The sequence below is a fragment of the Rhodamnia argentea genome, chromosome 1, assembly GCF_020921035.1.
Source record: "Rhodamnia argentea isolate NSW1041297 chromosome 1, ASM2092103v1, whole genome shotgun sequence".
Classification (NCBI taxonomy): domain Eukaryota; kingdom Viridiplantae; phylum Streptophyta; class Magnoliopsida; order Myrtales; family Myrtaceae; genus Rhodamnia; species Rhodamnia argentea.
The window spans coordinates 13,721,451-13,739,643 of NC_063150.1; the positions used below are offsets into that span (position 1 = coordinate 13,721,451).

Genomic DNA, 18,193 nt, shown 5'->3' on the forward strand with positions numbered 1-18,193 from the left:
GGTTTAACATGTGCTCTTTTAAAGCGATGTTCTGTCTGTGATTCTTTACTGGTTGGGCAAGCGATCGCGAAGCCGTAACAAGAGAGAGGTACTCGTTCAATTTCGACAGGATCAGAAGCTTTTTCTTAAGAGATCTCATTTCTTCTGTTCATGGACGGTAAAGTCTGGCCGAAACTCCCGCAATTAGATGGAACAAAGTTAAAGTTGAATAACAACATTAAAGAACAATATAACATTCAGAATGTGTCAATTTTAAAGTTAGACACTACATTCACGATTAATGGTTGGCCACCAATCCGTCCGACAGAATGACCGGTTGATTTTCTCCCGCAAGATGTTCCAAAAGCACATCAAAGTTTTCTTCTTAGAAATGGCTATATTGCCTTGAAATTCTGTTTGAATTTTGCTGTTCGCCAAATGTCGTGTTCGTCGGTGTTAATCTCGTCGTGCTGAAATTCTCCTCACGATCCAAATATGTCAGTTGTCGGGTATGTTATACCGTCTCTTATGAAACAAAATCGCTAACTTTATGACGTTAAATTTCCCGTTAATGTTTAGATTTTGATTCTTAGATTTCCGCGGGCTTTCATTTAGCTTATTTAGTTTGTCCTTGCCATGCATGCATGTGAAATAGTAATTAAAAATATATATATGTATCCTACTACGAAATTATCATTAAGGAACAAGCACTCGCCAAAAAAATGGGGCGGCGCTGTTTTCACATCCTAAATGGCTAGAGACACGCCTTTTATCCGAACAGACATACCTCTATTATGCGATAGAGAAAAATCAAATAATTTTGTATCCCGTTCCAATTTCCATTCTTTCTCTTACGAGTTTCAATTTAAAAGAAACGCAGACCCTTTTCACCCTAGCCGTCTTCTCCTTCCTGTCAACTATAGTTTTATTTCACCTCTTCATGACAAACTAAGCCAACAAAAATCAAGACTTGCTTATAGCCCTCCCAATCAATCAATTCCTACCGAAAAGAAAAAATCAATCGTCAAGTGGCAAGTTATTCGAGATGTCATTCGTTGGTCGAGAGTTGAATTCGAAACGTGTCATAGCCATTGGAGATCCATCGTCCAATGACGCATCTTCAAATGAGGACAAACGTGCAAATCTCGTTGAATGGTTCGACTCCCAAACATTTTCATTTTCGTCTGCAAGAAACCCATTTCGATGCAAGCATTTTTAAGGAAAGTCAATCATGCGGATCCATCATATTGACTTGGTAAATTTTAAGGTAATCTAGCTCGTTCAAATTGACGGGGAGCGTCTCCGTCCATTAAGAGCGTGGAAATAACCCTACCCAGAAAACTACCAGTAAAGAAAGTAACTAGGAGTCCCAGAACAATGCCGGTCTGTTACCACCACCCCCATCAGTGAATAATCACATCAAGCGTCACAAATTTGACCGTGAATTTTTTTAAAACAATCATCAAGTGGATCATTACGATGATGCAGCTCAACGTCATCAAAGCACAATGTCAAAGCTCGTGATTTCTGCAGCGTCAAATGAAATCCAAGCTACATGTGCAGCTCAACATCATCAAAGCGCAATGTAATAATACCTTTAAAAAGGAGGAATAGGAAGAAACAAGAGAAGTGCATAGTAAAAAAAAAAATTCGATTTCTTCGTATGTACTCAATCTATATTCTTCTCTTATAAAAATGACAGATGGGAATTAGTGTCCACATCAATTTCGGGCAGATGTTGACCTTAAACACTCTTTTAATCCCATCCCTTCGTTCTGATGATAAGGCTGGATGGACGGTGAGGAAGAAGAATGAACTATGTTCATTCATTTTGATCTTTGTTTGATTTCCACGGTTTCCGTTTATCTATGAATAAATAAATAAATCCGACTCCAAGGCGGAGGACATTTCGGAACAGCAAAAAAAAAAAAAAGTGATTATTTTCTTAAATTGAAAAAGACATTGCTTTGTCTGTTCGAATTTGAGTTTCATTTGCGCCTCAATCTCGCGTGCATTTACGTCTCATTTCTGGTCTTTTTAAGGAGTCTTAAGGTTTGTTGCTCACACTCGGGAACGGAAGGTTAGTAGGGTGGCAATCGTGAAGTGTTGCTAATCTTGCTTTCCCTACACTCCTCACATAAAATACCCATCTCGCTTTGGCCTCTCACCAACCCAAAAAAGAGAGAAGGAAAGAGTTGAAAAAAAAAAAAATCCCTTTTCTCGATGGCCCCGGAAGTGCCCTTCGATTCGTTCACCGGAGCCGGGAAGGTTTGTGCGGTCGATGGAGGGTATGCGAGAAAGGGGTACGTAACTTTTTTGGCGGGGAGCGGCGATTACGTGAAGGGGGTGGTGGGATTGGCGAAAGGGCTGCGCAAGGTGAAGAGCGCGTACCCGCTAGTGGTGGCGGTGCTGCCCGATGTGCCGGAGGAGCACCGCGGCATATTGCGGTCCCAAGGGTGTGTTGTCCACGAGATAGAGCCGATCTATCCTCCTGAGAACCATGTCCAGTTTGCCATGGCTTACTACGTGATCAACTACTCCAAGCTTCGCATATGGAATGTAAGTAAAACAAAGCTCACGAGTAATAATTCTAGTAGTGAAGATTCCACATAGGGAAAGAAGTCAATTTAAGGCATTCTCAACTCGGACTTTGCCTCCGACCAAAAAAACAAGAACTTGGACTTTGCCTAGTGACTAGAATTGCTTATTTTGCAGTCTTTAACATGCTAAACCAGGAACTGAATTCCGGAGTTCGTTCATGAGTTTCAAGTGATTTGATTTTACAGTTCTTAATCAGGCAGCTTCCATATGGTCTAAAAACGAGTATACTATGGTTGTCGACTTGAGGACCCCCTTTTTTCGAAGAATCCTTTAAATAAGTTCCACTTCTATCCGAATGAGTTCTATAAATCAAATGATATGACCGACTACAAGCAGATAACTAGACAAGTAGTTCATACTCAATACCTAATTGTTGTCGCAAATCTATGTTAGTATATCTAGCATTTTTCGTATAATTTTCCGTTGACTGAGGTGGTTGGCTAGTTTGGGAAAAATCATGGACAAAAAAACCCTTTTTTTTTCTTAGGCTATAGGAGCGAGAGGTGGCTTGAAATAGTCGGAACCATATCTACTGTCAAAGGTTGTCTCGCTGCATGTATGGTGGACGTGCATGCAACCTTTTTCAAACATGCAGGAGCAGTCGCGGTCAAATTCTTACTTTGATGCGCTGCGCGATCCAATTCGGTGATTTTTGATTCGTTTCATCCGCCCCGTACTGCAGTTCTTAGACTACAGCAAGATGGTGTATCTGGACGCGGACATTCAGGTGTACGAGAACATCGACCATCTGCTCGACGCGGAAGATGGCTACTTCTACGCCGTCATGGACTGCTTCTGCGAGAAGACGTGGAGCCACTCTCCGCAGTACTCGGTCGGGTACTGCCAGCAGTGCCCCGAGAAGGTCGCGTGGCCTGCCGAGATGGGCTCGCCGCCACCCTTGTACTTCAATGCCGGCATGTTCGTGTTCGAGCCGAGCCGCTCGACCTACGAGAGCCTTCTCCACACTCTCAGGATCACCCCTCCCACGCCCTTTGCGGAGCAGGTGATTAACTCGAATCGATGATCTGATTAGGATATGACTTGAGGGCACAGTGAGAGAACTAGAGATGAGCATACTTTGAATGTTCGTCGCCCTTCAATTAAGCAACGAATATCTCTTTTTTCTCACTTCCTTTTTCAACAATTCTTCATGTACATGGCAGGACTTCTTGAACATGTTCTTCCAGAAAACTTACAAGCCCATCCCTCCGGCATACAACTTGGTTCTGGCCATGTTATGGCGCCACCGGGAGAACGTGGGCGAGCTCGAAAAGGTCAAGGTGGTTCACTACTGTGCCGCCGTAAGCAAATCTTCCACTTGCTTTTCATCTTTCCGCTCCTCGGCGATCTTCCGAAATTTCAAATTTCGATCTTCCAAAAGCACCAGAGTGAAAATTTTCTTCTGTTTTCTTCAATGACAACAGGGTTCAAAGCCGTGGAGGTACACGGGCAAGGAAGCTAACATGGAGAGAGAGGACATCAAGATGCTAGTGTCCAAATGGTGGGATATCTACAACGACACATCGTTGGACTTGAGGGCGGAAGAGGCCGCCGTCCAAGCCGAAGATCAGATGGTATCGAGGTCATCCATCATGGCTTCTATGCCTGACCCAGCTATTTCCTTTGTTCCTGCACCCTCCGCCGCTTGAAGTAGAGAGGTCGTCCTTTGAAGAGAGTGTTTGAAATTAGTTGGTATTCAATCTGCCCAAGCCGAAGAACAGACAGTATCGAGGATATATATCACGCCTTCCATGCCTGACCCCGCTATTTCCTATGTTCCTGCACCCCCTGCCGCTTGAAGCTAGAGAGGTCTTTTGAAGTGTGTTTAAATTAGTTGGGATTCAAATCTTTTTCCCTCTTTTCCAGCTTTGACCACCCGGTAATTAGTTTTCTAAGGCATCTTGGCCTTTCCTTGTTATCTAAAAAGTTATGATGAATACGTAGTGCTTATATAGACATGGTGTGGTTTTTATATATGGGACTCTGTTTCAGAAGGATTGATCCTATAACATACACTTGCGTTTCCCAAACTCTTGTTTAATGCTACCATGAGAATCCAGCGAAGATAACCTTCCTGGAGTGAAGCGACTGACCACCATTGATCGAGCATTGCGTGGCAAATTCACGACCAACTGCCTATTTATGCATCCTTTTTGGGAATAACCTAACACTTAATAGTATCTATCTACATCAACCAAGTCGAGACGAGTATTTCACCTTCGTTGCTTTGGTTTGTAGCTTAATATAATCATGTCGAAGGAGGAGCTCAAGACATTGCAAGCTATCATAGAACCTGCGCCGTCACCTGTCTTAGACTGTAGCACCTGTAGAGAATATTTGAATGGTCCCTCTATGATTAGAATTTGTAGGCTCATATCTTCTCTACTTCCAGCCACTGTCTTGGGGTGAACCAATATGGCAGTTTGTTACTGGTTATTACAATGGGAAGAAACAAATCTTCTCCTTCAATAGTCTACCTAAAATTTCAGACTACAAAGGAAGCTCTGTAAAATATCAAAAGCATAACAACTTTCATTATCCAGAAGTGGACGCTGCTGCTTCAGTTGACACAAGATCATATTTAACTAGTGAGCAAGTGTTTGCCTCTAAAAGGATTGGCACGTATGCATCATAGCCTATGTGGTCATCATCAAGAGGTGAAACACAGCTAGGTGTCTACCGATTTGCGCCACATTATATGAAGTGCAATACTCTTGGTATTATATATCTAAAGAGTCATAAGAGTCATCACCTTCTTCACATTCGTCTTCAAAGTTCATTTCCTGAAGACGATCATCTTCGAAAAGTAAAGGAACAGAGTCTTTGCATCTCTCAGGTTTCCTGTCATTCAGCTCTATAACCGCATTAATCTTGTCCTTGACACATTCTTCAACTATCTCCGCCTCAACTCCTGTCAGCAAACCCAAAAGAGAGAGACATTCTCCTTGGAATTCCATGTCATTGGAGGACAAAATAAGACCAGCGAGTGTTCTTGCAAGAGCAGGGGCATGACTTTGTATCTGCAGATGCAACACCAAAAAAATGGTGCTCAGCACAAATGCAATCTTCCTTGTGACAATGCTTAAATGTTAATCGCAAATGCGTACATAGGCCGATGGTATTTTTAGATTGGCCATGTGATGAATAATATTGATTTGATTGGCCAAGTGGTGAATTATATTGGAAGTATTTAATTTTCGCACATTTCTAGAATATATGAAACTAAACCAGTGAATGTACTGAATCTTGTAGCTGTCCATTAGCTGACTATATGAACATTGAGTTGTTGGACTACGTCTGTGAAGCACTAGGAAAAAATATTTTCTTATGAAACCATGACGCTTCAAAGAATTCAACCATCTCAAGCACCTACCCAAGCAGCGCGCCCCAGAGAGAGAGAGAGAGAGAGATTTACCTTCAGAGCACGATCACTTAGAAGAACTCCTGAATGTTTCTCCTTCATATCATCCAATGCTAGTTTAGCTGCTTTCTTCAGAAGAGATCTTTCTGACAAGACCTTTTGCTTCGAAGGAGGGAAGTTAACCTTACCGATGAGTCAAGGATTGCAACATAGTATATGATGCAGTAAATTATGGTTCACTAAAGAAATAAATAACTTAATAGAAGCGGATATTCTGCTTGATAGCAATGAAAGATAACATCAATATGAGTATGTGGTGGCAAGTTATCCCATTCTAGAGAGACACCACCTCCTTGATCCATGATGTTGCCTAGTGTCAAGCCATAACTCTTCCAATCAATGCTCTTCAATGCACTAAGAGATGACTTGGAAATTGAGGAAGGTGAGAAATCCTTGAAATACAAAACCTGGAAGAAAAAAAGGCACACTTACTACTGGAAATCGAGTTCGACAATAGTGAGACAAAAATGAAGCATGACAGACAGTTGTTAACCCCAGTCACTCTGTGATGGGTCATTGTGAATCAATAAACCATGACTAATGCTCTTCTCAAGCAACAATCCAAAGATAGTTTATTAGGTTCAGAAGAAAACAACGAAAAATATACAGATAGTTTATTAGGTTCAGAAGAAAACAACGAAAAATATACAGAGGTTCCATAATTATGGTGTGTAGACAATGACAACAATCAATTGATTTCTCTCACTATGCCATCAGAAAATCTCAGTGGGTAATGTCGACATCGACAATGTGCAACTAAAGATGTGGTGATGGGACAATTTCCATGCATAATACTCTAAAGCTGCCCGCAATTCTAGCTTAGATCTGGGAATTTGAGGAAGCAAGTTTGATTATTTTAATATGCAAGCCCAAGGAATGACAGAAGTAGCAGGGAATATCACAATACATAGCTGTCTCTGAGAATGTGCATGAAAGAAAAATAGCAAAATGGTCTTCTGCCAAAAAAACTGTTGATCGACGATTAAGACAGTAGGAGAAAATGCTTCTAGAAAAACCTGTGTCTGGTGACCACACTCCCTCGGACAAGGACTTGTTTGATCAGAAAACTCGCATATGATTATTACTGCATCAACCACTAATCCCGGATTTTGTCTTCCAGAAGTTTTTGAGCTGCAAATAGTTCCCATTCCAGTCCTCAAATGCTCCCTTGAAGATGTATGCAAACAATAAAGAATTTTCAAAACATGCTGAAACCTCTTGTTTATGACGTAAACAGTTGGATACAATTTCTAACTGCATTCGACTATTGTTGCTTAGGCAGTGGAATAAGCAGTCCAAGAAAGTTCAAAAACAGTTAATACCATTGATAAAAAGAACATGCATCCTCTACTTATTTCCGTCTACTACTCCAGTGGATGCAACAGAAGGGCAGCAGAAAACCTTTCAAATTCATGTGGAAAGATCACCAAGCAAAATGTTTTTAGGTGAGCTGTCAAATTAAAGTTTCATTAACAGTGGCATTCATTGACACAGCAGTCTACAGAAACATCCTAATGAACTAACAGTTTATTTCCTCCAGATATATCCATCGAATGACCACATGATAATACAAAATTGTCCACTCACAGATATCTTATGACAGGCCTGTAATACAGCAATGCACACAGGACCCGAATCCAGCCCTACCTTGCATAAAATAACATGCAAGACATAACAACAGACAATTTCCACTAAAATAGAAATTCAGCATTAACATCAATTCTAGCTGGAAAACTTCGATAGGTAAAGCAACTATTTTTCCTTGCCAGCCAAGCCACCAAAGCTGGCTACTGGAAACAACAGGAATGTGCATCATCTTGGCATGTAACTTACAAGGCATTTAATGATAAACCAAGGTTGTTATCTAGATCGTTGCGGCGCCTTAAAATATAATCCTGAAGGCCGTACTTCAAACGTTCTACATTTGAAGCTGAAAAGGGTGAAGGCATGCTTTTATTTGGCAGGAAAGCATCCCCATAGCATGATTTATAGACATTCTCATGTTGGACCGCCAGTTCAAATGCAATATTCTGCATAAGGATACCAGGACGGTAAGACCAAATGCTAAATATTGTAAGCAACCAAGTATAGATATGCCATCACAAGGTGAAGAATGTACAAATTATCATTAGAAACATAAGACAATACTTCTCCTAGGACATTTTTGCTCTTTAGAGTGGTCACGGCCAGTATCAATCAAGGTGTGCAAGCTACTCTGCTTTCAAATCCTAAAATTACAACAAATGACTAAAGAAGAATCGATCAGAATTCTTTCCATCTGTTTTTCTTAAAAAGAGAAGCAAAAAAAATATTTCGGGAAAACTTAAAGAACTAGATACTCAAGAAATACAGCATTTGGACTAACCGGGATGTTCAAAATCAGCATCTGCAAAAAACCAAGATAAAATGATTAGACAGAAAGAGGATATTTAATTGACCATCTTTGAAAAGGAAGAGGCGCAGAAGGAACGTATGTGACCGAGTGAAGTAAAAGAAGCTTACCTTGTACAAGATACAAATATTCTTGGTAATATCTTTTCATTACAGAATTGATAACGACAAAAGACTTGGCACGACTAGTGCCAAGAAGCTGGTGAGTAACTTTGTTGTTCAGGTCACATAAGTATGAGTGGATGATTAAGATCCTATTTGATATATAGAACCAATAAGGTGAACTTTGATCCTCTTGTGTTATTATTACATGTATGTGTGATTAGATGATGCTTTCCTACAACAGCATCCCTAGTTATTTAGCCTTTTCAGTGTTAAAGAATCAGAATTATATGTGAATATTTATTTCACAAGATGGCTAAATTCAATAGCTTCATGACATGTAATACTTTAGTATAGACAAATTGCATGATCCACAAGTAAAAGAACTAGAACTTCTATGGAGCACAATACACCTTCTCAACGAATTGCTTGATCCCACCCAGAAGAACTTCAAATTTCTCAGAGACAGATAGACAAACTTCAGTCCCACTGAGAAAGAAATACCAACAAAAAGTCTCAGCACTAAAACTTTAATGGGTAAGAACGCTAGATGTGGTATAATACTATAAATGCGTATACTATTGCATGCCTGAATCTCACGCCATTTTTAGTGATTGAAGGGAGCCTGGTTAGCCAATTATTCGAGCTACCTTCTTTTAGATTCAAGTTATAATAATGTACCTCCTCATCAGAAGCACCTGCAGCATACTCAACCATAAGTAAAAGCACCAACACTTCACAGTGATGGCCTTCCCTTTTACGATGGCTGAATAAATAACATAGAAAGGAATGACCTTTCAAAGGAGGAATGGCGCATGATCTTCTAAGTCTTTTTTCCGAAGTAGAAGGATTATAATTGTTAATGTGTAGAAAGTTGACCAGGCAATGGATCCTCCACTACAAACCAACGTAAAAGAATGAAAAGAACTGAAACTACTACATCAAATGACATCTAGCTCTTTTTTTATTTTTTTTATAAATTTCATGTGCAGTATTATTTAAGTCAACCTCATTTGAGTGTACATAGCTTCTGCGATTCCACACTTCTTATACAGGGGAAAGCACAATTTCGAAGAGTTCCACTGAGACAGGAAATTACCAGTAGTTCTGACAGCAAGCATTCCATCTGCATTGTTCAAAGATTGCTTGTAACTAACATAGCGAACATAGTTAAAATCCTCGAATTCAAACAGCATTCATTTAGCAGAAAGGGGGCTTGCTCATATCTTCAGTAGAGAGCAAGCTGGATGGTGTTATTTCTTGCAATTGGGCACAAAACCTGAAACATGGCCATACTCCTTACCCCACTTTTCGGCAAAAATCCCTTCATCTGTGACTCTTAAGTCCTGAAACTCTTCCAAGCAACTAGCAGCACCCGTGTCCGAAACTGATTCCAAGTAAGGCCAAACAGAGAGTCGCATCACGTCACTTTGCAATCGTGAAACCATTAATCTACTAAAAACTATCAAGATGACACTTATAATATCACACATGGCACAGCTATATCCTAGCTTAAGCTTCAGTAGCATTTGAATCCCTAAACAACGCACTGTCACACTGCGGATGTATCCAGGTCTAGTTCCAGTTATATCCTAGGGCTAGAAACATCTCACTACTCAGTAAACTTACGAACATGCCACAAATCGAATTCCGGGAAAAAGAAACACGGAAACCGAAACGCAGCGCAGGACAAAGGAGACAGCGACGTACTGGAGATTCGGACAACCGGAGAGCCGGCGAGCAGCGAACCCACGAGAGCGACGGAGATACGGCACAAGTCGTCGGAGACGCGGCATCTTTGGAAAGCGAACGAAATCAGCTGCGACGAAGAAAAGGAGGACAAAATGCAAGTCACGGGAGGTGAATACGGAGAAACCAAAAGCGAAAGCGGAGGAGAGGAATGCAGGTCCTTCATCGGCGATCGCCGGAGAGAGAGAGAGAGAACAGGTGGGAACTAACACGGTGGCAGAGGTCGGGAATCGTACGGACGGAGTCCATGCCGGAGCCGGAGAGATTCTTCTTCTTCTTCGCGCAGAGAGAAGAAGACGAGCCGAGAGCTACACCGACGAATTCACCGAGCGTGCTGGTCTCTCCCGCCACCGGTGCAATATAAAATAGAATCATTTAATTTTTTTTTAAAGAGTGTTTATTTACCATCCATTTCATTAGAATTTCGGATGAATTCGTAGACTATGGCAATTTAATAAATGTATCGCTTATAAAACAGGTTTTGAATTTAAAAAAAAAAAAGGCATTTTTCTTTTTAAGTAGTTTCCAAAAAATCACAGTCAATTCGCCGCGAAGAAGCGAGAAGATGCCTTCGCAATCGATATCTCTCCTTACGGGAAAAAAAAAATCGAGACCTTTCAATTTGAAATAGAAAACGAAAGCCTTTCGAAGTCGGATTGCCCGTTCAAATAGATCGACCTTAACCCCCCGAATAACCACTGAAATTTAGGCCCGTTTGTTTAACGAAAATTGAATGAGTTGAAAAAGATTATCTTAAAAATGATCACTTATATTGTTTGAAATAATTAGTCAATAAAAAGTGTTTTTATTAACGATACCGATTTATATATTACGAAAAATATTTTTCGTGCGTTCATTTTTATAAACGATACATACAATTATTTTAATATATATATATATTATATTTGCGAAACAAACAGTGTTTTATATCCTCCCGACATAAATGATGGGAAACAGTGGCATGAATGAATTGTTCGTGCGAGGCGGTGCCCTCGTGTCGAGTCTTGAGAAATGAAAGAATAAGAAAATCAGAATTATTTACTCGAGTAAAATGTGCAGGTGAATATCATTGGAATTTGGAAGATGCACTTCACCATGGTTTTAGAAGGAAAGTAGTTTGGAAGTTAAGTTCATTTAAAAAAAATATAAATAATCTTAATCTAAATCCATAAATTTGGCTCTAATTGCCGATTCTCGAATGGGTAGGTGGGTGGATCACCCAGAGCAAAACCGGGAACCATTTCCATGGTCAATTCAGTCCGATTCTCGAGTGGAACCGAACCAATTGCACAGCCCAAATATGATCGACATCAAAGATAGATCCACGGTTCATGCGACGAAATCCCCGTAAATTTCAACCAAAATGAAGATGCATCTATCTCCGGAGCAACAACAACAACATCAACATCGTATGTGGGGAATGTAGGTTTTACAGCCAGGTTAAATTGGAAAGGCTGAGCTTTCTATTCCTCCAATATCAACCGTTGTATGCCTACGTCGGCGGGCGTTCGTTTCAAATGTGCCTTTCAATCATATAAGCGTTTTCGGAGAAAGTAGCCTGCTCAACGAGATTCATGCTAATCAAATGCACACACGAGACATTTTCTTAGAATAGCTTCGACGGGGTCGATGGCTATAGCGAGGGGAAGAACCGGTGTTGCCGGAGAGGCCGCCACTGAATAGAAAAAGAAGATGGCGGTTGTCACTGGCCTATGGCCGCCGCCGACGAAAGTAAGATTTAAACGGGCTAGAAGCTTAGGGCCAAGTCTCCTCTTCTCCACATATTTTTGAAGGAATTAGAATGTGACCTATCCCAGACTACTACTACATAACATGTGTGGGTGCCCCACCCTTTGAAAGGAATATGCAACCGTGACACATCCAAAAAGATTTAGTGACGATGTAGTCGGAGGCTGTCGGAGCAAAGACAGCAATTAGTACAGAGAATAGATCCTTGCAGACAGATACAAGACTAATCTCCCGAGCATCATTCCACAGATAGCACCCTTCTATCTCTTTGCCTCATCGATCTCCTCCGCAAGGCCCATCGCTTTTTAATATCGCTTGTTTCCTCGAGTTGCTTATCGAAAGCTTCGTTAGACGACTCATGATTGTCACCCGATTTCGCAGGATCAAAGCCGCCTCTGATTCTTGTGGTTTCAGCAAGCAAATCGGTTATCAGCATCTCTGTGGTCCTGCTGGTGATTCCCCTTAGATACCAAGAAATGGGCGGAGGCGGGACTATAGATGGTTGGATCAGCTGGTCCAGGCTCACGCTTGATCCGATCCTTCCTTTTCCTCCGGTACAAGAATTATAGTCTTCCCAAGTCTTAGGCTTGAACGGGTAGCAGAGTTTCTCGTCGACAAACAAAGGTTCTACTCTCCAGCATCCTTCGAATCTTTTCATAAACCCCGTTTTCACTTGCTTGAACTTCATCTGAAAAAATAGATGAATAGGAATAGTTTCATAGTTTACCTGAGATTATCTTAGAATTTACAAATATACCACCTTTCTCCGAACAAGAGGGAATGGAAAGGCACAGGCATTCTACTAATGGCAATCAGGATAAAGAAAAGGTACGTATAATCTGCAACAAGAGCAAAGTCTTACCGTGTGGTCTGCTCTATTTTGATCCACCAAAACATGTACTGAAATGGTCCCTGACCACCAAAGGAACTTCCACATGGCCGCTTGCTCCAGTTCAACAACCTGTCTTAAACCTTCATCGACCAAAACCCTTCTGGATATGACTTCCTAAGAGAAAAGTTAAATTTCAAAATTCTTCTAAAAAGTTCTCCACTTTATATATAAGATTGCCAAAATGAACAAGAATAATTCGCAAGGGAAAGACGAAAATTGCAGCGGATTAACCAGAAGATAACTTGTTTGATCCTTCATGTATTAATGGCTGAAATATAGAAGAAATGGTGGAAAAGCGTGATACCTTAATATTCTTGAAAACCCTCTTATTATCAGGATCAGTGACAATGTTGTACACCGCATCCGGAGGCAACCCCACATTGACTTTTACATTGAGGTTGCAAAGAGATCCTTTTGGCACACTCACCTGCCAAGACTTACATTAGACTCCAGTACTTTTGCAGCAGCGAAATATTCAAGTCATATGACAAACAAGGCCCTTAGAAGGCAACAAGTCACCAACAAAAGCATCTTCCTTTTATGTAATAAAACCAAGTGACCAAATTGCTGCTTTTCTAGGTTTTGGTTACACTAGAGCAACAGGACAGCAAGTCGAGAATGCCAATTACAATGTACGCATGTCATACTACATTTCATTGTTCTAATTTTACAAGCCACAAATGGAAATTTACGTGGACTAGCATAAACAGTTGGGATTTACTTTTATTTTAGGTAATTATGATTATTTCACATGTGACGTATTCACCTTCATATACACTCCCCTGACGTCAACGAGAATCGGTTAGGTGAGCTCCAAATAACAAGGAAAGAGGCATAAACAGCGGATCGTTCTATTGTAGCCCTACAAAGTAAGAGAAACACATGACAAAAAGCTTGAAATATGTCAAAAGATAACAGCGACAAACTTATTCATCTTCTCAAATTTTAATGATTAAATCACATACAGAAGCAGAACTTATATCAGAGTCCTAATTCAGGCTACTTCATTATGTTTTACTGTAAACATCCTTGGCATGCTCGAGCTCAACAATCCAAGAGTAAGCTTGTGACTAAACATGCCCACCGATCTTATTTCTCAACAAGTCCCTCACCTTTATTTCTGGAGCTTGATCCATCCACACTGGATTTTCATTCCATGCTTGCAGTTGCTTCTCCAGATTGACCTCAAAATCAGTCAACAATGCTCTCGAGTGCCCCAAAGAAGAGCTTCCAGAGTTCGCCCTCTCATTTTCCCCTTTAAACATTTTAAGAGGCAGCTATCACAGAAAAAAGAAAGAGAAAGGTACATGAATTTTCAGTTTGCAGGCGTTGACATCTACAACTCCAAGCGTCATGACTCATCAAGATGAAGTGAATTACCTTGAAGCCATCCCGGAGCTTCAGAGGAAGCTGCCCAAAGAATCTACAAATCGCAGGATCAAGAACCTTTAGCCCACTCCGTCTTCTGCTGTTGGTCGAAGCCGCGCTACTCGTATCTTTATCTGTCTCGCCCATCAGAATCTGGAAAATTCACGCGCCGAATTTCATTATTCGAAACAAAATGTCCATTGCTTGCACAGACAAGCATGTATTTGCACCCGTAGAATTTTCCTCTACTACTTGCTATGATCCATCCACTCTTTCTTTTGGCAAGCACGAATCAATCAAACCTTCCTAAAAGATGCTAACAGTGAACAGTCACTTTCTGCAGCAACATTCCCCAGATCTCACTCCAGCTAACTACGGTGGATTCGCCAATGACCCATTAATCTGATAACGATGAGCTGACCGCGGAACATGGTAAAAATGAAGCAGCCAAAAGGACCACAACGGACAGTAGCACGCCAAAAAAATCACGAGAATTCGGAGTGATTTAGCACAATTCGTTAAGTTAAGGACGAGCAACCGAAATCCAACTAAAGCCCACAGCTCGGTGTGATGCCGTGAAGCAAAACTCTTCTTCTTCTCGAAGGATAAAATTCAAGATGCGGAAATAAGCAAGGAATGCAAGAGAGAGAGAGAGAGAGAGAGAGAGAGAGCTCTACCGCACCCGACAACGAATTTCTACTGAGTTTCTTCACACGCGAGGGGACGGATTCATCTTCCAGAACGCAGATCTCAGTCGACAAGTCATCCCAAAACGTAGGCGAGAGGGCCTCTTTCTCTCTCTCTTTAGAGAATTTGGAGTCATCTTCTCTTCCTTCTTACAAAGGGCCTGGTCTTGGATGGCCGAACCGAAACACGTGATTCAGCTCGGGATGCTCCGGTCTTTGTGAAGTCCCACGAGCCCTGGTCGGAAGCTCGTCACTGGGCTTTTTTCTCTTTTTTCTGGCCCATGGACGGACACTCGACTCCTCATTCTCATGTTGCAAGTAATGAATGATGAATGAAATTTGGCATTACGGAGTACTGCCTCGACGATGTGTCTCCTTGTAAAGGAGAAAAAACTCGAAAGGTCCAATTTTTACGTGCAATGTATTTACGACCGAATCAAGACAGGAAAAAAATTTCACATGTTATAAGTGATTTGCCCATGGGCTCCGTTTATTCCGTAAAAGATGAATGACTTGAAAAATATTTTCTTAAAAATGATCGCTAATATCGCTTAAAATAATTAGTTGACTGAAAATGTTTTCACTATCGGCAGCAATTTATGTATTTTTTCGTGGATGATTCATTCATTTTTTTATAAGCGATACGAGCGATCATTTTCTTTAAGAATATTTTCCAACTGGAACGCTAGACGTCTATGATCTTGCGACCAACAAAAAGCCCGGTAAGGGTTGTTCCCGATAATTGGTCCTGGGTTCGGAAGTCAAAAATTATCCCACATAATTCAATCCTTTATTTTGGCTTGTGATACATGATATAATTACTGCCAAAATCTTCATGCACTAGAGGGGTCTTGTTCCTCGCGACTGCTATGACATTTGTATGAGTTGCAGAGAGGACGTCCTCCACATCTTGTGTGGTTGCCCTATGGCCCAAGAAACCCGGCGTAAGGTTGGGATACCTAAATCTTGTCCGAGCATTTTCACCTAGGTGGGTATAAAGAATTAGGGGCCGCCCGAATCGGATCGGACCAAACCGGTACTCACCAATTTCCATTTATTGAAATTGAGAATCACCCTTAACCGGTGAGTACAGGTCTAATTCCTGGTTCCAAGGTGAACCGCCCATCCGGATCGGATCGGTCATTATACTTATAGAAAGAAAATGGTACCTTTGCCATGGATATTGTTGTGTGAGAGTCTATACAAAGCAGCTGAACACTGGAGCTATTTGACCAAACTAGCACCTTGAAGGAGGCGGGGAGGCCCTAATAAGAAGTGGTCCGCTCCTAAACCGAGTACGACGGTACAGTAGGAGGTAGTCCCGCCACTAAGGGCGCCGGAGGTGGTTTCCATGATCATCCCCGAGAAACGGCGTGGTGGCTTCTCCGGTGATACTAACGATCATTTCCTCTGTTCTTGCGAAGCTGTGGACCCCCAAGATGGGCTCCGTGTTAAGGCCAACAACGATGGGCAGTGACTCCTTGTAGTTACAGATGCGGTGGCCATCGTCTAATCTAATAAACGGTGTTGACAAACGTAAGTCGTTGCTAGCTAAGATTCGGGAAGCTAAGATTTAGAACGGCCACCATGAGATGAAAAATTGCAGAATCGGATTTGTCACTGAATAAGATTCCACTTTCCACTATTTTCATGCCTTGGAGAAAAATTAGAGTACAAATTTGGATCCAACATGAAGATCAATTTGCTTGAGGTAGTGCAATCAATCGCATCCTACAAGGTTCATCACATGGAATTGCAATCATGTCTCCAAGTTCGAGACTTGATTAGAATCTATTGGAGTTCGGTGGATTCTCGAATTGTGGTTAATCGGAACAATTTTGTCATTGTTGGTAGAGAAAAGAATCGAGATAAATGCATTAGAAGTCCTAAAACTTGTCATGTCAGTGCAAATAAGTCCTAAAACTTTCAAAAAAATCAATCAAGTCCCGAAACTTAGCACGAAAGTGCATTTAAGTCCTAAAACTTTCAAAAAGTGCAACGAAACCCTAAAACTAGTAACGAAAGTGCAATCGAGTCCTAAAATTTTCAAAAAGTGCAATCAATGAAAGAACTTGATTGAACTAATATGACAAGTTTTATGACTTGATTTCACTTTTTTAAAGTTTTAAGACTTGAATGCACTTTCATAACAAGTTTTAGGACTTAATTACACTCTTTGATACTTTTAGGACTCGGATGCACTTTCATGATAAGTTTTAGGACTTCCAATGTACTTTTCCTAAAAAGAATTTGACCAAAAGAGCTGTGGAAATACAAAATTGTTTCAAGCAAGTCGAGTAACATCAAAATTGTCGATTCCTTACAGGAAGTTTAAAGGCAAAACCAGCATCAAAATTGCCGAAACACCTTCACGAGGCGGTCGCCATCCCAACAACACTCTCACTCGAGTGGTTCTTTCGGGAGAGCGTTCGTAGTTCTCTCGCGATCGCCCTCGCCGTGCCCACCATTGCTTGCCATCTCGGGCCGGTTTTGCATCCGATCGATTGGGCAATAACGCTCCTTCGTCCAAACGAAACCGTCGGCTTTGTCCGAGAGCGAAGGACATCGAGGTCGGATTCGACCAAAGAACTCGAAATGCTGCTAAAGCCGATGCCGGCAACAACGGAGGATCCATGACAATGACAAGGCAGGTTTAGGTGGAGGCTTTCTCGTGTCCATACTGTTGAGGAGGAAGGGCAACAATTTACCACTTGTACCTGTCCAAGATTAGTACCTTTGCCCAAAACTCAACAAACTAACATCAAATTAACCTCACCGGCAACCGGTCACGGTATTCCGGCAATGTCAATCCCGAAGCAATAGTATAGTGCTAAAAATTACGGTAAGGTAGAAACAACGCCCACAAATTTTACGTGCAATAAGTCAAAATGCCGCTTAAAAAACTTCTATTAATCATTAAAAATATCATGTACATAATAATTCGTCTCGAATAGCAAAGCTCGATGCTCTTTATCTCGGCAAATCAATAATATATTTAATACAAAAAAAATTAAGAAGGATCTAACCGCTTTATCATAGTTTCTGGACAAAATTAACATATGATGGAAAAAGATTAAAAAGATTTTAATTATTTTGGTGATTTTAAAGTTACCAATTCCAAATCGATTTATACGAAAGGAAGGGGACAAAAAGGAAAATCTGAGTAGGGCGCGCGTGGCACGCACCCGTTGCTGGACGCGTGGGTTTCACAGCCTCCGTCCAAACGAAGGCATCTCCCACCCACAAAAGAAACCT

The 18,193-nt window shown here is 41.1% G+C and overlaps 3 protein-coding genes across 12 annotated transcripts; 1 reads left to right on the forward strand and 2 right to left on the reverse strand.

Moving 5' to 3' along the window:
• Positions 1-2,034: 2,034 nt before the first annotated feature.
• Positions 2,035-4,536, forward strand: LOC115751326 (galactinol synthase 1-like). The gene is made up of 4 exons (XM_030689209.2): positions 2,035-2,538; positions 3,263-3,583; positions 3,744-3,881; positions 4,005-4,536. The coding sequence occupies exons 1-4, from the start codon at positions 2,203-2,205 to the stop codon at positions 4,227-4,229; spliced, it is 1,020 nt and encodes a 339-aa protein (XP_030545069.1). The 5' UTR covers positions 2,035-2,202; the 3' UTR covers positions 4,230-4,536.
• Positions 4,537-5,092: 556 nt separating this feature from the next.
• LOC115751325 (type 2 DNA topoisomerase 6 subunit B-like) lies at positions 5,093-10,628 on the reverse strand. 7 transcript variants are annotated; one of them, XR_004016607.1, is made up of 13 exons: positions 10,454-10,628; positions 10,205-10,313; positions 9,798-9,881; positions 9,594-9,620; positions 9,084-9,288; positions 8,908-8,983; positions 8,367-8,387; positions 7,835-8,031; positions 7,018-7,168; positions 6,215-6,408; positions 5,996-6,125; positions 5,809-5,877; positions 5,462-5,600 (listed from the first exon to the last, which is right to left on the reverse strand). XR_004016607.1 is itself a non-coding variant. In XM_030689204.1 (12 exons), exons 1-12 carry the CDS (start codon positions 10,616-10,618, stop codon positions 5,301-5,303), a joined length of 1,563 nt encoding a protein of 520 aa, XP_030545064.1. In that variant the 5' UTR covers positions 10,619-10,628; the 3' UTR covers positions 5,093-5,300. The 7 variants fall into 7 exon arrangements, 6 of the variants coding, with proteins under 6 accessions (XP_030545064.1, XP_030545061.1, XP_030545067.1 ...); XM_030689204.1 differs by lacking the exon at positions 5,809-5,877 and having other exon boundaries at positions 5,093-5,600; positions 9,084-9,192; XM_030689201.1 differs by lacking the exon at positions 5,809-5,877 and having other exon boundaries at positions 5,093-5,600.
• A 1,467-nt stretch (positions 10,629-12,095) lies between these two features.
• Positions 12,096-15,127, reverse strand: LOC115751307. 4 transcript variants are annotated; one of them, XM_030689158.2, is made up of 6 exons: positions 14,935-15,127; positions 14,265-14,405; positions 13,997-14,158; positions 13,189-13,311; positions 12,855-12,998; positions 12,096-12,680 (listed from the first exon to the last, which is right to left on the reverse strand). In XM_030689158.2, the coding sequence occupies exons 2-6, from the start codon at positions 14,397-14,399 to the stop codon at positions 12,231-12,233; spliced, it is 1,014 nt and encodes a 337-aa protein (XP_030545018.1). In that variant the 5' UTR covers positions 14,400-14,405; positions 14,935-15,127; the 3' UTR covers positions 12,096-12,230. The 4 variants fall into 4 exon arrangements, with proteins under 4 accessions (XP_030545018.1, XP_030545015.1, XP_030545016.1 ...); XM_030689155.2 differs by having other exon boundaries at positions 13,997-14,161; XM_030689156.2 differs by having other exon boundaries at positions 13,997-14,161; positions 14,930-15,127.
• Between the last annotated feature and the right edge of the window lie 3,066 nt (positions 15,128-18,193).

What these genes read in the sequence shown, in the direction of transcription:
- LOC115751326 (XM_030689209.2), top strand. Translation starts at nt 2,203, where the DNA reads ATGGCCCCGGAAGTGCCCTTCGATTCGTTCACCGGAGCCGGGAAGGTT. An exon ending in CCACGCCCTTTGCGGAGCAG is followed by an intron (nt 3,584 to 3,743) that starts GTGATTAACTCG and finishes TGTACATGGCAG; the next exon opens with GACTTCTTGAACATGTTCTT. An exon ending in TGGTTCACTACTGTGCCGCC is followed by an intron (nt 3,882 to 4,004) that starts GTAAGCAAATCT and finishes CAATGACAACAG; the next exon opens with GGTTCAAAGCCGTGGAGGTA.
- LOC115751325 (XM_030689201.1), bottom strand. Translation starts at nt 10,618, where the DNA reads ATGATTCTATTTTATATTGCACCGGTGGCGGGAGAGACCAGCACGCTC. An exon ending in AAAAATGGCGTGAGATTCAG is followed by an intron (nt 8,984 to 9,083) that starts GCATGCAATAGT and finishes TTTCTTTCTCAG; the next exon opens with TGGGACTGAAGTTTGTCTAT. An exon ending in TGCTGATTTTGAACATCCCG is followed by an intron (nt 8,032 to 8,366) that starts GTTAGTCCAAAT and finishes ATCCTTATGCAG; the next exon opens with AATATTGCATTTGAACTGGC.
- LOC115751307 (XM_030689155.2), bottom strand. Translation starts at nt 14,399, where the DNA reads ATGGGCGAGACAGATAAAGATACGAGTAGCGCGGCTTCGACCAACAGC. An exon ending in ATCAAGCTCCAGAAATAAAG is followed by an intron (nt 13,312 to 13,996) that starts GTGAGGGACTTG and finishes AAGTCTTGGCAG; the next exon opens with GTGAGTGTGCCAAAAGGATC. An exon ending in GGGTTTTCAAGAATATTAAG is followed by an intron (nt 12,999 to 13,188) that starts GTATCACGCTTT and finishes CTTTTCTCTTAG; the next exon opens with GAAGTCATATCCAGAAGGGT.